At 54.8% G+C, this 22350-nt stretch overlaps 1 protein-coding gene across 1 annotated transcript; it reads right to left on the reverse strand.

Annotated features, from left to right (window-relative positions):
• Positions 1 to 13: 13 nt before the first annotated feature.
• Positions 14 to 12642, reverse strand: OAZ2 (ornithine decarboxylase antizyme 2). Its single transcript, NM_001291912.1, is given in 5 exon segments — positions 14 to 1179; positions 1332 to 1417; positions 2114 to 2289; positions 2974 to 3131; positions 12404 to 12642. Coding segments are annotated over 5 exon segments (570 nt in total). The 5' UTR covers positions 12424 to 12642; the 3' UTR covers positions 14 to 1048.
• Between the last annotated feature and the right edge of the window lie 9708 nt (positions 12643 to 22350).

Genomic DNA, 22350 nt, shown 5'->3' on the forward strand with positions numbered 1-22350 from the left:
AAGAGAGACCGACCACAGCTTTAAATCAGTTTATTGACACAGTTAACACAACACACTGGCCTCCCTGACACCCCCACCCCCTGTCCCAGTCTAGAGCTCTTCCCTGGCCTCTCCCCTTAGAACAAGCTGTTCAGTGAAAACTGAAAAGGGCGGGCCACCTCTGCTCCCCCACGTCCCAGGCACTACTCGGGACCTGGGCTGGGGGCCGTCGGCATTACACTCGGCCAGCCAGAGGCATCCAGTCCCTAACAACAGGTTTCCCCAGAGTTCCCAGGCCCTGAGTGGTGGTTCCTCCTCCTCTCTGGTCCTTGGGCCCTGGGCCACAGGAGCGCCAACTCTTGGTGGTGACTGGAGAAGCTGAGTTGGGCCCAGCACCCCTGACAAGGCCCCGGTGGTGGGCGTGAGCTTCAATGCCCCTATTTTAAATGCACTGATAACATTAAACAGATTAAGCCAGCTTAACCAGATGCCAGAGGAACACTAAGCTGTGAAGAGGGAGCCGTCAGGCCCACGTAGTCCGGGCCGGACACAGATGCACAGAGGAGCCCAGGCAGAGGTCAGAAAACACCTCAAGGACACTGCCCAGGGGTGGAGAAGCCTACACTCAGGGGCCCCTGGGGGACAAGAAGCAAAGAAAGGAAACAACGTTAAGTCTTCAAAACCAAAACAAAAAACAAAAAGAAAACCAACCGCGGGGGAACTGAGCCTGCCAGTGCTGCCCACCAGCCCCCAGGCCTGGCCCCCGGACCAGGACAGCCCCTCCCCTAGGCTAGACAGAGCACATCACACAGCGCAGTTAAAAAGCTTCTAATGCCAGTTCATAAACATCTTCATTTACTATGGTGATTACATGTGAATAATATGTTTATACTGTTCTTTATGGAAAACAATGTCAACGAGTCAACTCCGAGAACACAACAGGCGGCCCTCGCCCTGAGCCCTCAGCGTCTTTCCCTAGACAGCGAGGAGCCCTCTCCTCTGTCCCAGGGCTGCCTAACTTCCCCTCCTCCCCCACCGCGGCTCTTGGGCAAAGCATCCTCTGTGACCGCTAGTCCTCATCGGACAGATTCTGGTCCAGAGGGTACACCATGAACATAACATCCGGCCGGGCGGGGACACAGGGATGGCCTGGACGTACGATCTCAAAGCCCAAGAAGCTGAAGGTCTTCAGGAGCGGAGCTGCAGGACAGAGCGACAAAGGTGCTGATGAGACAGAGGGCAGGCGCGCAGAGGGGAGCCCGGCTGCGGGCAGACGCACAGCACCGGCCTTTATCCACCCCGGGGTGCCCCCCCCCCCCCGCAGCTTGCCGGGGTTCGCCCTGCCGCCTCACCTCTGTCCTCCCGGCCCTTCCTGAAGCAGATGAAGACGTAGTTCACTTTCATCTTCTCTTCAGCAAACTCGAGCAGTGCTAGCAATCTGCAGGAAGCACAAGCTGCTGGAGCCCGCTCCCAGCCTCCCCCCGAGAGGCTGCTCTGAGGCCGAGGGCCGGCACTGGAAGGCGCCCGTGCGGGCGGCAAGTTCCCACTTGGAGACCCCAGGAGCCCTGCTTCAGGGGGAAGCGGTCCTCTCTCCTGTGACGGGTTCTTCAGCCGGGGGCAACACTGGCCACCTTCGGTCTGCCTGAGACCCGAACTGGCAATGTTTTCCATCTAGAAGTGGGCAGTGCTTCATTCCGCAACTCAGGGTAACCAAGCGCTCCTGCACTGCCCGCGGGAACAGCCCGCCGAGGAGCGCCCCGGCCCCAGCGCTGCCTACAAGTACTTCCGCAGGAGGCTGGGGCCGCCCAGGACCCCATGCTGGGACTGCTGCCGCCCTGGGCTCCGGAGGGCCTTGCCAGTCCGCCCAACTCCTGCACCACTGTAGGGGCTCGAGGGAAACTGGGTTTCCGCTGGGGAGAGTGGACCACGGATGATTAAGTGTCAGGCATTTGGTTAATGTGACAATGATCTTTTAATTATAAGTCTGTTTTACTAGCTAAAAATAACCTGTTAGAAAATGCTATCCACTCGGGAAGTCTTGAGCTAGGGAGACGCCCCTACAAATCCGTTCCCCGTCAGCACAGACCCTCTGAGGTGGGACCTCTTCCCCCTGCCCCCAACACCTGCTCCTTACCCTTCTTTGCTCCCATCAGCTAATAATCCATCTGGGATTTCCACAAACAGGCTCTGGCTGGACAGGACTGCGTCCCAGGAAGAGACTTTCACTTCGGTGACCTCATACCGGAAATGGACGATGTGAGGTTTCCCCTCGTTCACAGGGAGGTCCTGGGTCACAGTGAGCTTCTCGTCCTGGGGAGGAAAGCCGCAGTAGACGAACCCACCGCTGCTTCCCGCCACGTCACCCGCCCCTCACCCAGGCGGCGCTGAGTGTGCCGGGGGCCAGGCCAGGCCAGGCCAGCACGCGTGAAAATGCCTCACTGGCGCTGTCTGAGAGCAGAATGCTGGGAGGGGGCGTATTCAGCAGTGCCCACCAGCAAGGTGCTGCCCTGTCACCTCCAGCATCGGTAACTCCGCGTGGACCCTAAGATCCGGGGCCTCCCAGCAGCTGACGCGGGGCTCCCAGGGTACAAGGCAGAGTTGACTCCAGCACAGGTCTCCCTGCTGGCAGAGCCCGCGCCTTCCCCCGTCCCTCTCTGAAGGGGGCGCAAACGAGAACACGCATGAGGGCACGTGTGAGGACTTGGCCGCCGCTCTGCTGCAGCCTGCTCCGGGTGCACGTGCAGCCGTGCTCACCACCGGCACGATCAGGTTTTCGCTCGCTCGCCTACCCCACGGCAGTCCCGGGAGAAGGCAAGCCGACCCCGGGCCCCAGGCACAGACGAGCGCTGACACCCTCCTGCTGGTGCTCCGGAAAAGCCAGCTCGTGGCCTCGGTTGAGAGTCCTGCCCAGTCCCCGCCCCGGCCTGGCCTGAGTCCCAGGACTGAAGGCTGGGATGACCCCTCAGAGTCCTCCCCCCCCAGAGTCCTCCTTACCTTATATATTAGAGCTGAGAGAGAAGGATCCCTGCCACCCCCTCGCCCACCGGGGATCTTCGACAGTGGGTGAGGGGCATCAGGAGCACCACAGAGGCCCCGGAACGATGTGCCTGCAGCACTGGAGCTGGGGACAGTTACTCAAAGGCAAAATACTGCTGCAAGAGACAGAGACGGCGCGATGGTAAACACCAAGACCCGAGGGCTTCACGCAAAACCCAGCCCCGTCCCTGCGCAGCCCTCCCCAAACAGGTGTTTTAAGAACACCACGACCCCGGTCTCCACAGCTTTCGCCTCCAGAACTTCTGTTGCTCCCATCGAGGGAACCGGCTGCGTGAGGGAGTCCCAGCAGGGCCGTGGACGTCCAGTGGATACAACGGGCCGAGGTGGCAGCCGTCAGACGTTCTCAAACAGACCGGACCCGGGCACACCTCGGGAGGGCCCCGGCCTGCCTGCCGCCACTCCCCCTGCTCCAGCAGTGCCTCTTTCCCAGGGATGGGCCCCATCGCCCCTCTCGGCGGAGGAACTGGAATGAGAATACCTCCCCAGACCCCTCCAGGATTCAGAAGGAAACCAAATGCAGGGTTTGGCTCCCAGAGCAGAGTGCACTATGGTACACAGGTCATTCTGGCGTCTGGGTTTGTCTCTGGTGTGTCCTATCACAACCCGGGCGGGAGAATTCAGGAAAGACTGAAGTGCGCAGAGCAGGCGCTGAGGCGGGGGTGTGGTGGGGGAGTTCTGTGTGCCGCGACCTGAGTAAGGCGGGCAGGAAGCAGATGCCCTGGAGGGGGACGGCTCCCCGAGGCGCTCACGTCACTTCTGGGCGTGCCCCCTTGCTGGCCGCCAGGATTTGCAGGTGGCCCACACCAAGGCTCCAGTCTGCTCCACTGTCCTCTGAACGTGCTGGGGAGATGTGAGGTCCCCAGGGGCAGGGGCAGTGAAGCGGTGCGAGGCAGACTGATTATGCGGTAAACCATGACTCAGCAGCAGGCCCGTCCTACAGCCGCCACACCCCAGCCGCGCCAGCTGGAAGGCCACTGGGTGACACCTAGGGTGTACCAGGGGTGTGCTGGGGTCAGCTGACACGACTGTGCACACCCCTTCTCATCTCTGTTTAGTGGTGCTGGTAGCTTGAACCAGCTGAGAAGGATGGGGGTATTTAAACCACGGAAATCAGCAAATAAGGGTTGTGGTTGTCTTTGCCTGAGACCCAGTGGTGAAACAGTGCAAGGCAAGCACCCCTCACACCATCTTTGTTTTATATAACATGGCTGCCAATCTTGGGCCCTTCGAAGTGAACGGCAATGGAGCTGAACTTGGCCCTTACAAACCAGGCAGGCAGCCCCGTCAGCACAGCAGCCGAGACAGAAGTCCCAGCCCGCCAGTGCTCAGCTCCTAGGTCTGTTCTCTCAGGACGCAACTGGGACATAAAAGTCCACGTGGAAATTTCTCTAGGCATGGAGTTCCCAGGGAAGTGGCCACGGGCCTGGAGCAACATCACATCTGGGTTTAATAACCAGACGCCCCAGCTGCCTCCTCTGAAAGACCTCAGGCCGCTACCAGGAAGGGCAGGACAGAGGCTCCTGCCCCTCGCTGTTTTCAAGGACTAGCGCTGTTTTCTGCTGGGGACAATGAGCTATTATGATTCCCCCTTCCAATGTGATTAAGGGCAGAATAATAGCATCCAGGCTGGAAAAAATACGACAAGGACGGGGGGTTTCCATAGGCAGAGGCACACCACTGCCTCCCTCCCCGTAGCGAGTCCCTTCTCATTCCCCAGGGACTGCTTCTGACCTGTGCTGAGGTCCCTGTGAGGGCACCGGGAAGGCTGGGCCACTGGAAGAAGCTGGCTTGCTCGTATCGGTCAGTGGAGCAACCCAAGGACTAAGCGAGACAGATGAGGACATGCAGAGGGGACGTTGCCTTTTCCACTAGGAGAATTGCCTGGGTTCACAAAACAACTAGATCATTGAGACCCTGCAGAATTCTAGAATTCTGGTGCCAGACTCCCACTTCCAAAGGAACTATTCTTCAAATGGGCTTCAGATGAGTAAGCTACATTCAACCTCTGCTCTGCGTGCCAACCACCATCTTGGTTCTTGGCTAATTTTCACCGGCAAACAGCTGAAGCAATGGGGTCAATCCACTAGAAAGACCAGAATAAAGTGAATTGCTTTTTATAAGATCCTGAATCCCTTTTGTCTTCCTAGAAATAGTCCCTGGAGCCTGCCCCGTGTCCAGCACTAATCTATGAACTTGTGGTATTTCTGGTTTGCTAATCTCTCTCCTCTTCAAATAAATGCAAGAAGATGCCAGGGTAACAAATCATTTACTTCCCGACTCACACACACACAAGGATCCTGGAGATACTTTGCCCTGCCCCATAAGGTCTGCAAAAGGCAGCAATAGGGGTGGGTGGGGGCAGGGTTAGTGGGGTCCAGTTCCAGGTCCCTAAGAGAAACAGCTGGGACTTGGAGTAAGCCTAATATAGAGTAGGTCACAACAATCATTCATTCATTATAAAGCACCTGTTATGACACTGTGAATGGCCAAACTACCTCCCTTTCAAAACACCTGACTGTCATTTTTGAAGAAAGGAAGGGAGATGGGTACATATGTGTTAGTTAAAGAAATTAAGGGTCATAAATTGCCCAGTAAAGACCTTCTCTTCTAATACTGGCTTTAGTGTTCAAATGGTGTTGTGGCAAGATATGCCACCAACCTCATTAGAAGAATTTAAGCTCAAGAGAAACGGGCTTCTAAGCACAAGCCATCCATCAGAAGAGCCACCACGTCAGGCTCACACCTCGCTCAATCCCCGTCATCAGAAGCATGATCTAGGATGCTCAGCGCAGGGGCTGAAAAGGGCAGGCTGATTCGGGAGAATCAAATGTGTCACACGGAACCCAAAGCTTCCGCTGGACTGCACCTGCTTTTGGAGAAGAAAAATACACCACGCTGGGAACAAGGGTACCAGGGACCCAGCATCAACGTGGCAGAGACAGGATATTAGTGCTGGTCAGTTAGCACTATTTATCTTCTCAGCTGTGTGTTACAGGACAAGCCCTTGGAAGCTCTCAGGATACCTGAGTGCTACGAACGTATCACACCCTGCTGCCTAAAGTCTATGAAACTCGTCTGAAATGCACTTAGCAAGTTATACTTCATACAGTGGCTACAGACAGGTAGTGTATGCAACAGATATATTCCTGGGAAATCCTGATGGTAAATTAAAAAAATTAAAGATCTGTTTATTTGAAAGGCAGAAGAGACCAAGAAAGAGCTTCTGTCTGCTGGTTCACTCCCCAGATGGCCCCAGCAGCCAGGGCTGGGCCAGGCCGGAGCCAGGAGCCTGGGATTCCATCTGGGTCATCGTCTATGCTTCTCCCAGGTGCATTAGCAAGGAACTGGATGGAACAGCCAGGACTCAAACTGCCAGTGTTGCAGGGAGCAGTTTAACCCACCGCGCCATAATATCAGCCCCAAATCAAATGTTTATGATTCAAATCCTATCTTCAAGTCTCTGCTATTTAAAACAATCAGGGGGAACAGTGCTGTGGCGCAGTGGGTTGAGGCCACATCCTGCAGCACCAGCATCCCATACAGGTGCCAGTTCAAGTCCCAGCTGCTCTTCTTTCGATCCAGCTCTCTGCTATGGCCTGGGAAAGCAGTAGAAGATGGCCCAACTCCTTGACCCCTGCACCGACATGGAAAACCCGGAAGAAGCTCCTAGCTCCTGGCTTCGAATCAGCTCAGCTCTGGCTGTTGGGGCCATCTGGGGAGTGAACCAGCGGAAATGAAGACCTCTCTCTCTGGCTCTGCCTCTCTCTGTAACTTTCAAATAAGTAAAATAAAAAAAAAAAAAGAATCAGGGCCAAGTGTTATGAAGCAAAGGTTAAAATGTCATTGTGGGGGGCAGCACTGTGGCATAGCAGGTAAAGCTGCCACCTGCAGTGCCGGCATCCCATATGGGCGCCGGTTCAAGTCCCGGCTGCTCCACTTGCAATCCAGCTCTCTGCTATGGCCTGGGAAAGCAGCAGAAAATGGCCCAACTCCTTGGGCCCCTGCACCCGCATGGGAGACCTGGAGGAAGCTCCTGGCTCCGGGCTTTGGATCAGCGCAGCTCCGGCCTTTGCGGCTAATTGCGGGAGTGAACCACCAGATGGATGACCCCTCTTTCTCTTTCTCTCTCTCTCTCTCTCTCTGCCTCTCCTCTCTCTGTGTAACTCTTTCAAATAAATAAATCTTTTTTAAAATGTCATTTGCGATGCTCACATCCCACTATCAGAGTTCCAGGTTTAAGTCCTGGCTGATCCACTTCAATCCAGCTGCCTGCACATCCAACCCAGATGGAGTTCCAGGTTCTTGGATTTAGCCTGACCCTGCCCTGGCTGTAGCAGTCACGTTGGGGAGTGAACCAGCAGATAGAAGATCTCATTCTCTCGCTTTGTCTTTCAAATAAAAAAAGCTTTAGAAGAATTAACTGTAAATCTCTTGATAAAGATCACCTTCAGCTGACTTTGTTAGTTTTGACTTTTATGTTCCATTTGCTCAAAGCAGGGTACCGCCTGCTACACAAAGTAGGGACATAATATAAAAGTACGTCTGTGTCTAACTTTCATTTAGCTACATCTAACACAATATTTGAATTCAAATTCTCTTTGATATACTTTGATCAGGTTTCGCTTGAATCAGTGGCCTCCTCAGCTCACTCAAGTCCACAGCCTTTCTCTGCTTCCATTACCTGTCAGGAAGGGTCATGGCCTTGGTATCACCTACCTTTTGGAATCAAATAAAAAGACACAAAACCCACATTCCCAGTGTTCTGTATTCCTTTGCCACTTTTAACCACTTCTGCGCCATTCACGCCTCGGGCCTGGCCCCACGCAATCCCCAGGATGCCCTCACTCTGCTCACACTGGCACTTCTACTCCGACTAGGAGCGTCGCTCATGACTAATCCCTACGCAAAGGGAGGCCAATCCAGAGCTGCCATCACACCGAGCAAAAAAGAAAGAGGAAGAGAGGTGGGAGGTGGCGGCCACCTCCAGTCTAGTGTGATTGCAGAGGCTAATTTCCAGTGCCAAGCCCCTTCCATCTGAGAAAGGGGCCCTGGGCAGATGCCCGGCATAAGTCATTTTTTCACTAGGGCCGTTTTGCGTTCCAACGGGAGTCTAATTACTAAGCACCATTACAGAGAAAATGACATCACCATCCTGAATCCCAGGCTGAAAGCAAAACTGGCTTTTGCTTATTCTCCACAAGACACACACTTATGATGGCAGCTAGAATACCTGTACCTTGAGGTCTGCTCGCCATGTCACACAGCCGACACCAGTGTGTGTCCTGTCAAAAGCAGGCCCAACCATGGACTTCCCAGAAGTGGCTGAATAGCTAGGTAATCATGCCTTAAATAAGACCTTAATTCTACTTTTTAAACACCTCAATCTAGTTTATACAGGAAGCTCATCACACAGTTCCACCTCCTTTCTCAGGGTAGAATTACATCATTGTTCATACGGTAGCAAAGGCCTCAGACATTTTCTTAAGGCTTATCGTGTACAAAGCATTTTGTGTTCCTGCTGCTGCCCAACAGGAAACTACCTGTTTTGTTTACTTCAAGTAACGCGATTCTTGCTCCCTCTTTGGCCATTTCTGCTCTACAGCTTTCAATTAGGCTTCACAGCCTTCCGAATCATGGAACCAACCCCACAGTGCTTCAAACAGGGAGGAACTACTCCTTTTCTTTTCTAGAAATGCACATTTGTAACATCCCTCTCCCCACTCCTCAATCCCTTTTCTTGTATTTCTGAGCAGCTCTGAGGCTAAATTTGGATTTCTTGGCAGGGTAAGAAATTGCTATTATTAGTCCACATGGCTTTCTGAGGCATATCTCCAATTTGGGGTGTCTCCTGACTATAGCAGGAATCTCTGTGCGTCTGTACAGTGACCTTGAAGGTATATCTCGGGAAAACCAGCTCTCCCTACCACCTCATGCTCCACAAGCCACAGTGCCAATGAGCAGGGAGTAACCACAACCACTATCTTCAGGAAGGCACAGGGATCCCACTGTCCAGGAAACCATTCGGTGAAGATGTTCAGGATGCCTCTGATGTGCGCCTGGGCCCTGCCTACCTCCCGCCCAAAACCACAAAAGCAAGAACCACCCACCTGTAGATCCCAACACTTCCCAGAGCCCATCGGCACACTGTTTGATTAGAATAAGGCAGCTGAGCCAGGGCCAGCTCTCCTCTACATCCCGTATTGTCACAAGGTATGAAGCAAGTCTTGGACAGATCCTGTCTCCCCGCCCCTACAAATCCAGGCAGAGAAAGGCCATGAAACTTCATTTCCTTGGATTCAAACCACATTTTCAAAATAAAATAAAATAAAAGCATGAAAGTGCTGTACTAGTCTTCTTCCTCCCCTGGCCATCATTTCGGGGCTGCCAATCAGAGCACCACTAGGAAGGAAGAGCCTTGTTTTCAAAACATACTGCAGGCTCCGCTGCAACTATTTCTTCCAGGAAAACAAGCCTCCACCTCCCGAGTTTTTCACTGGAGCCAAGGAAGCTGGAAATCCCATCCCCCACCCAATGGGAGCAAGCCGCCCAGCCAGCCCCCCCCTCTGCGTATACTAAACACCAAGAACACTGACTGGGAACATCCGGCTCTTATCAGAATCCCTCGTTAGGGCTCTACCGGGACTCCTTTCAGAAAGTTAGGGGCTGGGAAACATGCTATGGAGACAGGATTGCAGTAACTCTAAGAAACCAGACACTCTGCACACCCCACCCCCAGGCCAAAGTAGAGGAGCCTGATCCAAGGCCTAGCTTCTGCCCAGGCCCTGGCAGAGCAGTTGGCTCCTCCCTCCACCTGACTTCCACACAGCCAAGCCCCTCAAATTACCAAGACACTAAGCAAGGGCCCTGGAGACAAGCAAGCCCGTTTTGCCACTTAGGAAGCGGGAAGGCAATCTTCAAGCTACCCCAACCCCTCTTCACATGTAGGCACACTCGGCCAGCACTGGAACTCAGGCCTCTCATCCTCACACTCGGTGAAGACCCGTATGTGCTGTTCCCTAGCTCAACTTCCAGGGCTCAGCCTAGCCTGCAAAGAACTTGGCATCTAGACCAGCTCAGTCCAGAGACTCCACAGAATGGTCCCCGAGCCCGCTCTCTAGCCCCCCTCACAGACACACACAGAGCAGAAAAGTCACCCACATACCCCTCGAGCGGGTTTCGCTGCGGCTTCTCTGCTTCCCTCCACCCCGCACCTGCTCCTGCCCTCTCGGATCTGCTGTCCACCCTCAGCGCTCACGGCCCTCTTCACAAGTAACCCCGTCCGCGCCCAGTACCATCCAGCTACATAGCCACCCCAGCTCCGCAGCTCCAGAGGGCCCGGCTTAGCAGAGACAGCATAGAAGCGAGGAGGCGAAGGGACTGGAGACGAAGCATTCCAGAAAGGAAAGGAAGCAGCGAAATGAGGCAGAAAGAACAGAGGGCTTGGGAGGCAGACGCTGGACCCAAACGGGGCAGAACCCAGGAGAAGGGTGAGCAGAACCAGGAGATGGGTGAGTTTTCTCTATGGAGGGAAGAGATGGGAGTGGGAGGACTACATGAGTTTGAGAATCGGGAGGGAAAAACGCGGCCAACGGCTGAGGACTGAGTTGACCACAGGTAGAGTTTGGTCCCTTGGGCACTTCCGCACAGGCCCTGAGAGAAAGGCTAAGAACTGCATGCCAAAGATTTGTCAGCAGAGAACTGACATCACCAAAGGAATACGGAGGCAAGGCCCGGGCTCTGGGGCTCTGGGGCTCGGGGACCGTGTGTTTCGGCCCTGGCTGCAGGTAGGAGATAGCTGGAGAGCTTGAAAACAAAACACCGATAGTCTGGGAAGGTGTGGCCCAGTGACTGATCTTTCAAACGTGCAGCCCGAGTGAACAAACACTCAAGCAGGAGAAAAGCTGACAGCCCAGGAGGAGCATGGGAGTGAGGGCGCGCGCTGAGCAGGCGGGAATGGGAAGTTAGAGGCTGCTGCAGGGAGAAGGGAGCCCACGTCCGGGAGGAACCCTCAGCGAAGGGGCAACAAGCAAGGCCAAGTCGGAAGGAGGAACTGAGTCTGGCTCTGGATAAACCGCGGCCCAACGGCACAGGAATGGATCAGCTCGCAAACGAAGGGGGCCCAAGTGAGGGCCAGGGGCCCCAAGGCCAACCCTGGGGGCAAAGGCTGGGAGGTCAGGCAGCGACAAGTCTGGGCGGAACCAAGGAAGGGAATCCAGCCCAAGTTGAGTGGAAACCACTGTGGTGCCTAAGGAGGTTCAGGAAATCACGGACAGGATCAGAGTGTCTGGGGCAGAAATGAGGGCTGGATGAGGGGGGCCAGCCTGGGGAAAGAGGAGAGACACTGAGCGAGGAACTCTGCCCAGCAGACACAACGCATGTCCAGAAAAGCCCCGGGGCTCAGCTGCAGAAGAGGTGCAGCCTCTCTCCCCATCAGCGAGGGAACGCTGGGGGTGGCTTCCGAGGGAGGAACTTGGGAAGGCCCAGAGCAGAGTGCCCGATGCGGGAGGGGGGCGCACGCAAGGGCTTTCCGGGGCCCGGGGTGGGCTGCGCTCCGCGTTCTCAAGACCTCAAGGTGGGGTTCAGCCGAGACAGGAAGGGACCAGACGAGTTCTGGCTGAGAGGAAGCGTTTGGGGGCGCTGGGGGACACCTTAAGGGAACAGGACCGAGGACGGACGGCAACCGAGTCCAAAGTTTGAAAGCGAAAAGGACCGACGCCGGGAGCCAGGGAGAATGGGGCCTAGCCGGGAAAGGGGTGCTGGGGGGCGGGAGGGGAAGGCCGGGCTGCAGCCAGGGGCAGGGGGAGGGCAGGGCCTGGCTGGGAAGACCTTAGAGCCTGAGGAGTGGGGGAGGGGAGGCGGTGGGAGCCCCGGGTCCAGCTAGGACGGGAGGACGGCGGCTGGCCGGGGGGGGGGAGGGGGCCGCGGCGGCGAGAGGTGCTGTTTTCCTGAGGGAAGGGCTAAGTGACTTAGAGGGAGAGCAAGACAGACATGGGGAATATGAGAAACAATTTGGGGGATCTGGATGCGGGAGCAAGCCCAATTTGGGGAAGTGGGGCTCCGTCCAGCGGGGCTGAGGGAAAAGCGGAGCCAAATGGCAGGTCGGGTCCGGTCTGCGGGGGGCTTTAGGGGACGAGGAGGCCAGGCCGAGGGGGATAGGCCCGGCTGGAGGGAGGGGGCGAAAGGACGGAAGGAGGCCCAGTTGCGGGGCTGGAGCTCGGACCCGGGTGGCTGAAGTGGGGAAAGGGGCCCCCGTGGGGGGCGGACGGGGCCCCGTGGATGGGGGCAGGGGCCGGCTGGATGTCGGGGGGGGGCCCTCTGGAGCAGATGAGGGGAGGATGGGGGCGGGGAGCCTGGGCCGGGCCGTTACCTGTCCTGGGTGTTTATCATCCTCGGCGGCTCTGCTCAGGGTGGGAGGAGGCGGCGCAGGGAGTGGGTAGGTGGATGAGTGGGTGGGTGTGGGGTCGCGCGCGCGCGGGGCCGATCTCTGCGGGCTAAGTCCCTGTCAGGCCGCGGGCCGAGAGCCCTCCTCCTGCCTCAGCGAGCGCCTGCCTCCAACTGACCCTCCCCGGCCGCCGCCGACGCCGCCGCAACCGCCCCGCCCCCGAGTACCTCATCTGCATAGCCCCACCCCAGAGCCGCGCGGTGTCCTGGGAAACTGGGGCCCACAACAAAGGGCAAAGCACCGCCCCGCCTCCGCGCAGGCGCACCAGGAGCCGGTAGCGGGGTTAGGGGCGGGGTGTGGGGGGGCGGTCCGGATGAAGGGCAGCATTTTCGGGGAGGCGGTGGCGGAGGGCCTGCTTGTGGCGGATAGGAAATATACGTTATATTTCAGGAAGAGTTTTCTGAGGACTGACCAACCTAGCCCACGTCGCTAGTCCTTGTTTGCGTGGGGCCGAGCAGAGCTATGACGTGTGGGGCCTTGGGAGGATATTTTATTGAACAAAACAAAATTGGAAATCTGAGAGCCCTGTTCCCAGCCTGAATCCAGGCCCACAGGTCTCGGGGACCTCTGCTCCCAGGGCAGATGAATAAGCTCAGCTATCGGCTGAGATCCCCTGCGTCTTGGAGGTACATCCCGGAGCAGTGGACAAGGCCTCCACCGCGGGTCCTGGTCATCGGAGCCAGGTCTCTGTAGGTCACAATCACAGTCACTTGGGAGGCTACGCCAGCCACTCACGCGTGGCTGGTGTTCCATCACTTCCATTCGCGATCCCTACCGGTCCTTATCACCTATTAGTGGCCAAAGGTCACTGTTGCCCGGACCTCTCAGATCCCGGTTGTAGATCACTTCCACACAACCGTGAGCGCCTGGACTCTGTTCAGTCACCCCGGGTTGCAATCAAGCGAGGTCCCATTCCCCCAGATCACACACGCCACCTCAACACACATCCACCCGTTTATTGAAGCCCTTATTGAGTAGCTACTTTGCGCTTCAGGCCTGTGTTAGCATCCCCACAGGGATCAGGCAGGCAGGGTTCCTGCCATGGATGTCACAATCCGCTCAGAGGGGGACACACGAGGAGGCCATCACAATACGAGGCGAGTGCTCCGTCCCAGAGAAAGTGACCAGGGACGGAGGGACAGCTCTGCAGACAGGGCCACATTCCAACAGCCCCCGAGGACAAATGCCCCCGCACCAGAGCCATCGCAGGACATCGTGTGTTCGGCTTTTGGATGATGGAGATACATCTGCCACATGTAGGCTTTCGCGGCAAAAAATTAAAAGGGTAAAAAATGATCCCCAAACTGCCCAGGTTATCACAGATACTTGGGCAAAGCTAATCCCACACCCCGGCTCACTGTAAGACCCTCCAGCTTGGGGTGGGCAATCAGCACCGCAGTTGAGACACTGCCTTGCACGCCTCTATCCCATGTCAGAGGCAGGTCTGAGTCCTGGCTGCCCTGCTTCTAATCCCGCTCCCTGCCAGTGCGTCCTGGGAGCAGCAGTGATGGCTCATGTCCTCAAGTCCCTGCCACCCATGTGGGAGACCCATACTGAGTCCCAGGCTCCTGGCTTTGGCCCGGCCTAGCCCCAGCTATTGCAGGCATTTCGGGAAAGAAGGAAAAAGGTCTTCCTTCCATTGGTTCACCCTTCAAATGGCCACTACAGCCAGCGTGCTGCGCCGATCCAAAGCCAGGAGCCAGGTGCCTCCTCCTGGTCTCCCATACGGGTGCAGGGCCCAGGGACTTGGGCCATCCTCCACTGCCCTCCCAGGCCACAGCAGAGAGCTGGACTGGAAGAGGAGCAACCGGGACAGAACCAGCGCCCCGACCGGGACTAGAACCTGGGGTGCCAGCGCCACAGGCAGAGGATTAGCCTAGTGAGCCGCGGCGCCGGCCTCGAGCACCAGTTTTCACAACAGCCCCATGTTACAGATGAAGAGCATTCGACTTCAGAGACATTCTTCTATCAGCTAATATTTATTGCAGGCCTAGCGACACCAGGCAATTCAATTCTCTTGCTCTAACTTAAAGCCATTAGGAGGCAGAGCTAGGAATTGGACCCCGGGTTGCCTGATACTGGGCTCTGTCTGGATCTATGCAGTGCAGTCAGACACGCTGCCACAGCTGTTTGAAAGGGGTGGCTACCCTGATGGCTACTTGGCCAATGAGTAAAGAAGTCCCCAAGGACCGGCGCTGTGGCGTAGTGGGTAAAGCTGCTGCCTGCAGTGCCAGCATTCCATATGGGCGCATCCCAGCTGCTCCACTTCCCATCCAGTTCTCTGCTGTGGCCTGGGAAAGCAGTGGAAGATGGCCCAAGTCCTTGGGCTCCTGCACCTGTGTGGGAGACCCAGAAGAAGCTCCTGGCTCTTGGCTTCAGATCAGCACAGCTCTGGCCGTTGTGGCCAACTGGAGAGTGAACCAGCAGATGGAAGATTTCTCTCTCTCTCTCTCTCTCTGCCTCTCCTTCTCTTTGTGTGTAACTTTTTCAAGTAAATAAATAAATCTGAAAAAAAGTCCCCAAAATGGGGGCTTTCATCCCCTCCCCTAACTCGTACTATCCAATGTAATAACCACTAGCTATATGTGACTACTTCAATTTACATTAGTTGGGGCAGGCGTTGTGAGTGCAGCAGGTTAAGCTGCTGCCTGCAACACTGGAAACCCACATCTGAGCACTGGTGCTGGTCCTGACTCTGCTCCTATTCTGATCCAGTTTCCTGCTAATGTGCCTGGGAAAGCAGCAGAAGATGGTCCCAGTGCTTGGGCTCCTGCCGCTCACGTGGGACACGCGGATGGAGTTCGCAGCTCCTGGCTTTGGCCTGGCCTAGTCCTAGCTGTTACAGATATTTGCGGAGTGAACCAGAGGATAGAAGATCTCTTTCTCTCACTCTACCCTTTGAATAAAATAAAATAAAATAAAATAAACTCACAATAATTAAAATGAAATAAAGTTAAAATTTAATTCCTCAAGCCCACAGGCTACTTTTCAGGTGCTTAATAGCCATAGGCTGCAGGACTGCCACTGTCAGAGAGACTTCCACTTAACAGACTGTGTGCCATCAGCCCAGCCCCAAGGCCCTCGGTCACCTCCAGGGGACTGAGGTCTCTCTCATCCACTGTCACCTGCATCCCTGTCCTCACCCTGGCAATATGCCCAGCCCTGCTCCGAGCTTCCTGCCCCCAACCACACCCTTCCACTGTGTCCCCTGCGACCTGTGAGCCACAGAATCTTCCCCATCCCCAGCCTTTTCGCAGGGTGCTACCTCCCTGCCTTACCCGAAGCCTGGGCTGTCCCCTAGGGACACTGCTCCTCCAGCAGCTCTCTGCTGAATGCTGTTCTGTCATGCTCCCGTACTGCAGGGCCAAGAAGTGAGTACATGAACTTCTCTCCCACCCAATGACATTTCTAAACCAGCGCTTCTCTTCCCTCCTACAAAACCCCATCCCAAGCCAGGAGTTGAGGCGCAGTGGGTTAAGCTACCACTTGAGACACCCACACCCCATATCTGAGTGCCTGAGATCGAGTCCTGCCTCCACTTCCCATCCAGCTTCCTACTAATGCACCTGGGAGGCAGTGGATGATGGCTCAAGTACTCCTACCCACAAGGGAGACCCAGCTGGAGTCCCGGGCTCCCGGCTGTTGCAGGCATTTGGGGAGTGAATCAGCAGATGGAAGATCTGTGCGTGTAGGTGTGCATGCCTCGCCCTCTCTCTCTGTCACTCTGCCTTTCAAATACATAAACTGTTTAAAAGAAAAACCAAAGCTGTGGCTAACGAAGAGTGCCAACCTGCTGAGGCTGAGTGAGCAGGGCTCACCTCTTGCTGAGAGAGGCCGCTTCCAGGAAGACGTCATTGGTTGGAGTATCTCCGTTTTGGATGTAGTATGGGTTTTGGTGAAAACAAAGTAGAAGTTGGGACTACAGGAGGCGGCAGCTGCTGTGGAGTGGTGAGAACATCACTGGCGACAAGAGGGTCAAGGAGGTGACAGGAGAGAGCTGGAGAGGCCATGGGCCTTGAGCTCCTCAAATATCACAAGTGGGCTGGAGAGAGGGGCAGCAGCAACAGCTCAATGACGGACACTGACCAGAAGGCTGAATGAGCCATCCGCCAAGATAGTTCATCCCGACAGCGAAGCCTCAACGGGGCAAGGTTTGTCTTTCTCAGTTTCTTTTGCAGATAGAGCTAAGACTTTATTTTAAAAATATTTGTGCACTTGGGGCCGGAGCTGTGGTGTAGCAGGTTAAGCTGCAGCCTGCAGTGCTGGCATACCAAATGGGCGCCGGTTCAAGTCCTGGCTGCTCCACTTCTGATCTAGCACTCTGCTATGGCCTAGGAAAGCAGAAGAAGATGGCCCAAGTCCTTGGGCTCCTGCACCCGCAGGGAGACCTGGAGGAGCCTCATGACTCCTGGCCTTGAATTGGAGCAGGTCTGGCCATTGCAACCATTTGGGGAGTGAACCAGTGGATGGAAAACCTCTCCCTCTGCCTCTCTGTAACTCTGCCTTTCAAATAAATAATAAATAAATCTTTAAAAAAAAAGTCATGCACCAAAAGTATAAAATTATCTTAAAGATATTCCCACAAAAATCATTGCTATGTCTTTAAGCAAATTTTAAGATTTATTTGTTTACTTATCTATATCTATCTATTCATTTGCAAGGCAGAGTGTCAGAGAGACAGAGAGATCTCCCATCTGCTGGTTTACTCCCCAAATGGCCACAATAGCCAAGTCTGGGCCAAGCTGAAGCCAGGAACCAAGAGCTCCATCTGGGTCTCCTACTCGGGTGGCAGGTGCCCAAGTTCTTGGGCCGTCTGTGGCTGCCTCCCCAGGTGCATTAGCAGCAACTGGATCAAAAGTGAGGCAGCCCAGTGCTCATAAGGGATGCCTGCATCACAGGCAGTGGCTTAACCTTCTGTGCCACAATGCCAGGCCCTGAATTTGACTTTTTAAACACTCCACGAATGCGTGAGATCACATATTTGTCTTCCTGTACTTGGCTTATTTCCCTTAACATAATGGCCTCCAAATTCATCTATGTTGTCACAAATGACAGGATTTCCTTCTTCCTCAAGGCTGAATAGTATTCTGTGGTGTATACAGACCACATCTTCATTCATCTGCAGGTGAACACTTGGGTGCATTCCATGCCCTGGGCTGTGCATCACGTCACAGTGAGCAGCGGAGTGCGGATACCTCTTGAACACACTGATTTCCACCCCATACGCCCAGGTGGGGAGGAGGGGTCACACGCTAGTTCCATCTTTCAGCCGTGGAGGTGCCTCTGAGTGCGTTCGGCTGGACTGCTTTACATTCCCCTCAGCAGTGGGCCAGCGCCCTCTCTTCTCCAAGGTTCCTCAACACTTGTTGTCTTTGTCTTGTTTGTAGCAGTGGCCCCACGTTTTATAGCCTTTCTTTTCCATCATCCATCACTGTCACTACTCCCTTGTCCCCATCCCATCCCTTGGGACTTGCCTGGTAGAACTTCTACTCTGCACAAATCCAACCATCCGCTTCCTTAGTGCTTTTGCTATGGCAAAAATCACAGCATGGAGCAGGCTGTCTCCATTGCACCTTCACAATCCTAACCTCGAACAGGCGCTCTCGACACTGCTTGGTAAGTCTCAGTACATTTCTCCACGAAGCTTGTTTCTCCAGGGGCTGGCATTTGGCAGAGTGCTTAAGACAGCACTAGGAGGGTAGGCTTAGTGTCCCAGTGGGTCAGGCCACCGTGTGGGATGGCCGCACTCCACATCTGAGTGCCTGCAATCAAGTCTCACTTCTGCTTCTGGTTCAGCCTCCGCAGGTGCACACCATGCCCTGCAGGTGTGCCAGGCAGCAGCACATGAAGACTCAGGAGCTTGGGTGCTTCTCGCGCACATGGAAGACTCGGAGTTCACGCACCTGTCTTCAGCCAGGCCCAGCCCAGCTGTCACGGGCATTTGGGAAGTAAATTAATGAATGGAAAGAACTCTTTCTCTCCCCCCGCCCCAACCTTTTCAAATGAATTAATGAATTTGTAAGAAATACCCTCTTCTAAAATGTTTTTGCTTTTCTGTTTTTAATAAAAGATTTATTTATTTATTTATTTGAAAGGCAGAGTTACAGAGAGAGGGAGGGTGGAACAGAGATCTTCTATCTGATCATTCGCTCCCCGGATGGCTGTAACTGCTGGACCTGGAACTGGCCAGGCTGAAGCCAGGAGCCCAGAACTCCATCTGGGTTTCTGCTGCTTTCCCAGGCACATTAACAGGGAGCTGGATCGGGAGTGGAGCAGCCAAGACTCGAACTGGCACCCATGTAGGATGCTGGCACTGCAGGCGGTAGCTCAACCCGCTGCACGTCAGCGCCGGCCTCCGCTTTCCCATTCTCTAGGAAGACTTTTATCACTGGTCTCTCTCTGCACAGCTTTCACCCCTTTCATCTCAGCTGATGATCTGGCCTTTGATGATACCGAGGAAGCAGGAGCAAAGGCAAACACCCTCTCATTCCTGCCACAACCTGCAAGCCCTCTGCGTCTCCCCAGCCTGTGTATCCACTCCCGGGGATCTGAGGAGTGCGCCTCGTGGAAATCCAGCCAAGCCTGCACGGGAGCCGTGGAGCCAACACTCCCTGCCCCGCCCTTCAAAGACCTGACCCCCATGATCTAGAAGTTTCCCTGGCTCATACAAACAAGCTCTCCAGTCGTTAAAGCATAATAGCATAGTCCCCCTGGAAAAGTTTGGCAGATTCTTAGAAAACTAATCATGCAACTACCAGATGACCCAGAAACTGCACTCCTGGGCGTGCATCCCAGAGAAAGGAAGCCTTCTGTTCACATCAAAGCCTCGCAAAAGCTTTATCCTAATAGCCCGAATCCAGAATTAGCTCCGATGTCCTTCCATGGGTGAAGGGTGGCAGACTGTGGTACAGCCATACTGTGGGACCCCGATCAGCGCTAAAAAGGAATGAACTATTGACGCACGCAACAACGTGCATGCTCTGCAGGAAGTCATGCTGATTGGAAAAGGGTTACAACCTGTGTGCTTCTATTTATAGCACATTTTTGACATGACAGAATTTTAGAAATTTAAGATGAGCAGCCAGGACACAAACCAGTACCCATATGGGATGCCAGCGCCCCAGGCAGAAGTTTAGCCCACTGTGCCATAGTGCTGGCCCTCAGTATCTTAACAGCGGCGGTGGACACATGGGCCTACACCTGTGATAAACTTGTACTGAACGAGGGGCCAGTGTCATGGTGCAGCTGCTTCAGTCCATGCCTGTGACAGCTGCTTCCCATCTAGAAGCCTGTTTGAGTCCAGGCTGCTCTACCTCCAATCAGCTCCCTGCTAATGCGCCTGGGAAAGCAGTGGAGGATGGCCCAGGTCTTTGGGCCTCTGCCACCCATGTGGGAGACCCAGAAGAAGCTCCTGGCCTCCTGGCTTCGGCCTGTGAGGAGTGAACCAACAGATGGAAGACCTCTCTGTCTCTCCTCCCTCTCTGTAACTTTGCCTTTCAAATAAATAAATAAGATCTTTTTGTTTGTTTGAAAGAATTACAGAGAGAGGGAGAGACAGAAAGAGGTTTTCATTTGCTGGTTCACTCCCCAGACGGCCACAAAAGCCAGGGCTGGACCAGGCCGAAACCAGGAACCAGGAGCTTCTTCTGAGTTTCCCATATGGGTGTAGGGGCCCAAGGACTTGGACCATCTTCCACTGCTTTCCCAGGCACATTAGCAGGGAGCTGGATCAGAAGTGGAGCGGCCAGGACTTGAATCTGCCTATATGGGATACCAGCATTCCAAGTAGCAATTTAACCTACTACACCACAGCATTGGCCTCAGAAATAGAATCTTAAAAAAAAAAAAAAAAAAAAAAACCTGTACTGAACTAAACACACACAAATGCAGACAAAACTGGGACACGTGAGTATAATCGGTGAACTCTAGCAACGTTGACTTCCCAGTTATAATATCGTCCTGCAACTTTGCATGTTGCCCAAAGGGAACACTGGGCAAAGAAGAGATCTTTCTGTATGATTTTTATTGCAGGTCAATCTACAATCACCTCAATAAAATTCTCAATGAAAAATGCCCAGGAGCAGACATGCTATTTCGCTTAGTGGTTAAGAGCTCCCTGTCCACATCAGAGGGCCTGCATTCAATCCCTGGCTCTAACGCCTGACTCCAGCTTCCTGCTAATACAGAGCCTGGAAGACACGGTGACGGCCCAAGTAGGTGGCTCCCTGCCACCCACAATGAGAGACATGGACTGTGTTTTGGCTCCTGGCATGAGCCTCAGCCTAGCCCAGCACAGCCATTGCAGGCATTTAAGGAGTGAGCAGGGGATATAGACTGTCTCTCTCTAAGTGGAAAAAAATAAATAAATATGCTAACTTTACATTTAGGTGCAACCATCTACATAAATATAATAAAGATACCTTCCACAACAAAAGAGGCCATGAGTTAAGTGCCAGGGCAGTAGCCCTAGGAAGAGCTTTTGCAAGTAGGAGGGTGACAAACTCACGGGAACACAAATGGTGACACATGAGGAGTCTCTTTGATAAAAGGTAGATGTTGGAAGGGTTAACCACAGCCCAGTCAGGGACCCACAGAGAAGCTAGGCAGTGCCATGTGGGTCATGGACCATGTGGGTCATGACCTTGTTATGTGGCCACGGAGCGCCTGTCTTGCCCTCTGTGAAAAGCAGGGGCCCTGACTCCACCTTCCAAGAAGGCTGTGGGGATTCAATCAAGCGGTGCAGGTGCCAGGCTCAGAAGGTGGGCTGTACACGGAAACCCGGCCCCACTCCTCCGTATGAAAACCCACTCTCCGGAGAGGATCTGATCAAAGCTGACTTAGGATACAATGCAAGAGTCCTCCTGGCGCTCAAGAAGAAAGGAGGGAGGGGAAGGGGCAAGGAAGGAAGGGGACATAAAAGGGGCGGGGAGCACCAGGGACCGCCTCTCCAGCATTTCCTGCAGCACTGCACGCAGGTAACAGAGTGGACGAAGTGCGCTAGGAGCTGTGTGGACCGGTGAGGGGAACCAGCCCTGGACGCCACTTCCTTCACAAAAGGGCGCTGAGGAGACGCACAGGCGCTGAAGGGGTGCGAGGGGGCACCGGTAGGCAGACTCTCCGTGAGGTCATGCTGTGTTCCTGTTACACAGCAGAGACCCGTGAAGCTCACACGGGCGCCCCCCGACAAAGGGCACATCACGCCCCCACGGAGCCTCTTCTGCTGATCCCCAGGTGATCCTGCTCCCTCCCGCGGACTCAGCATCGTCCACAGGCGGAGGATCCCAAACTCCAGTGTGCAGACTCCTCCTCTAAGCTACAGGCCTGCCCTGCGAAGGCAGCCGGACACCTCCGGGCAGTGGCTCTCCCCTCACGCGCCTGCCCAAACCCTGGATTCCACCTGCTGCTCACATGCCGCCCTCCCCCCAGGGTTTCCCACCTCCCGTCTCCATACATAAGCCCAGCACCATCCAGGGGCTCAGGCAGGTGCCTCGGTGTCCTTCTTAATTCCTCTCTTTCCCCCAACCCCTGCTCCTCATGCAACCCATCTGATAAGTCCTGCCATTTCCATCTCCATCCCCGCCGCCGGGTGATGCCACAGCTCCTCTTGCTTAGATCATCGCTGGCTCCTAATGGGCTCCTTGCCTCCTTTCCTGCCCGCTTCCAGGCCGACAAAACAGCCAGGGTAACATTGCCAAGAAATTTTGAAATACAGGTCACACCACTACTGAAACCCTCCCATGGCTTTCTATCTCACTCGTCACCAAATCCCAATTGTTCCACCTGAGCCCCATGCCCCGGGCCCTGCGCCCCGTGCCTCCTGGCGGCTTCTTCTTCTTTTTTACCATCTGCTGGCTCACTCCCCAAATGGTCAC

The sequence above is a fragment of the Oryctolagus cuniculus genome, chromosome 12 (assembly GCF_964237555.1).
Source record: "Oryctolagus cuniculus chromosome 12, mOryCun1.1, whole genome shotgun sequence".
Classification (NCBI taxonomy): domain Eukaryota; kingdom Metazoa; phylum Chordata; class Mammalia; order Lagomorpha; family Leporidae; genus Oryctolagus; species Oryctolagus cuniculus.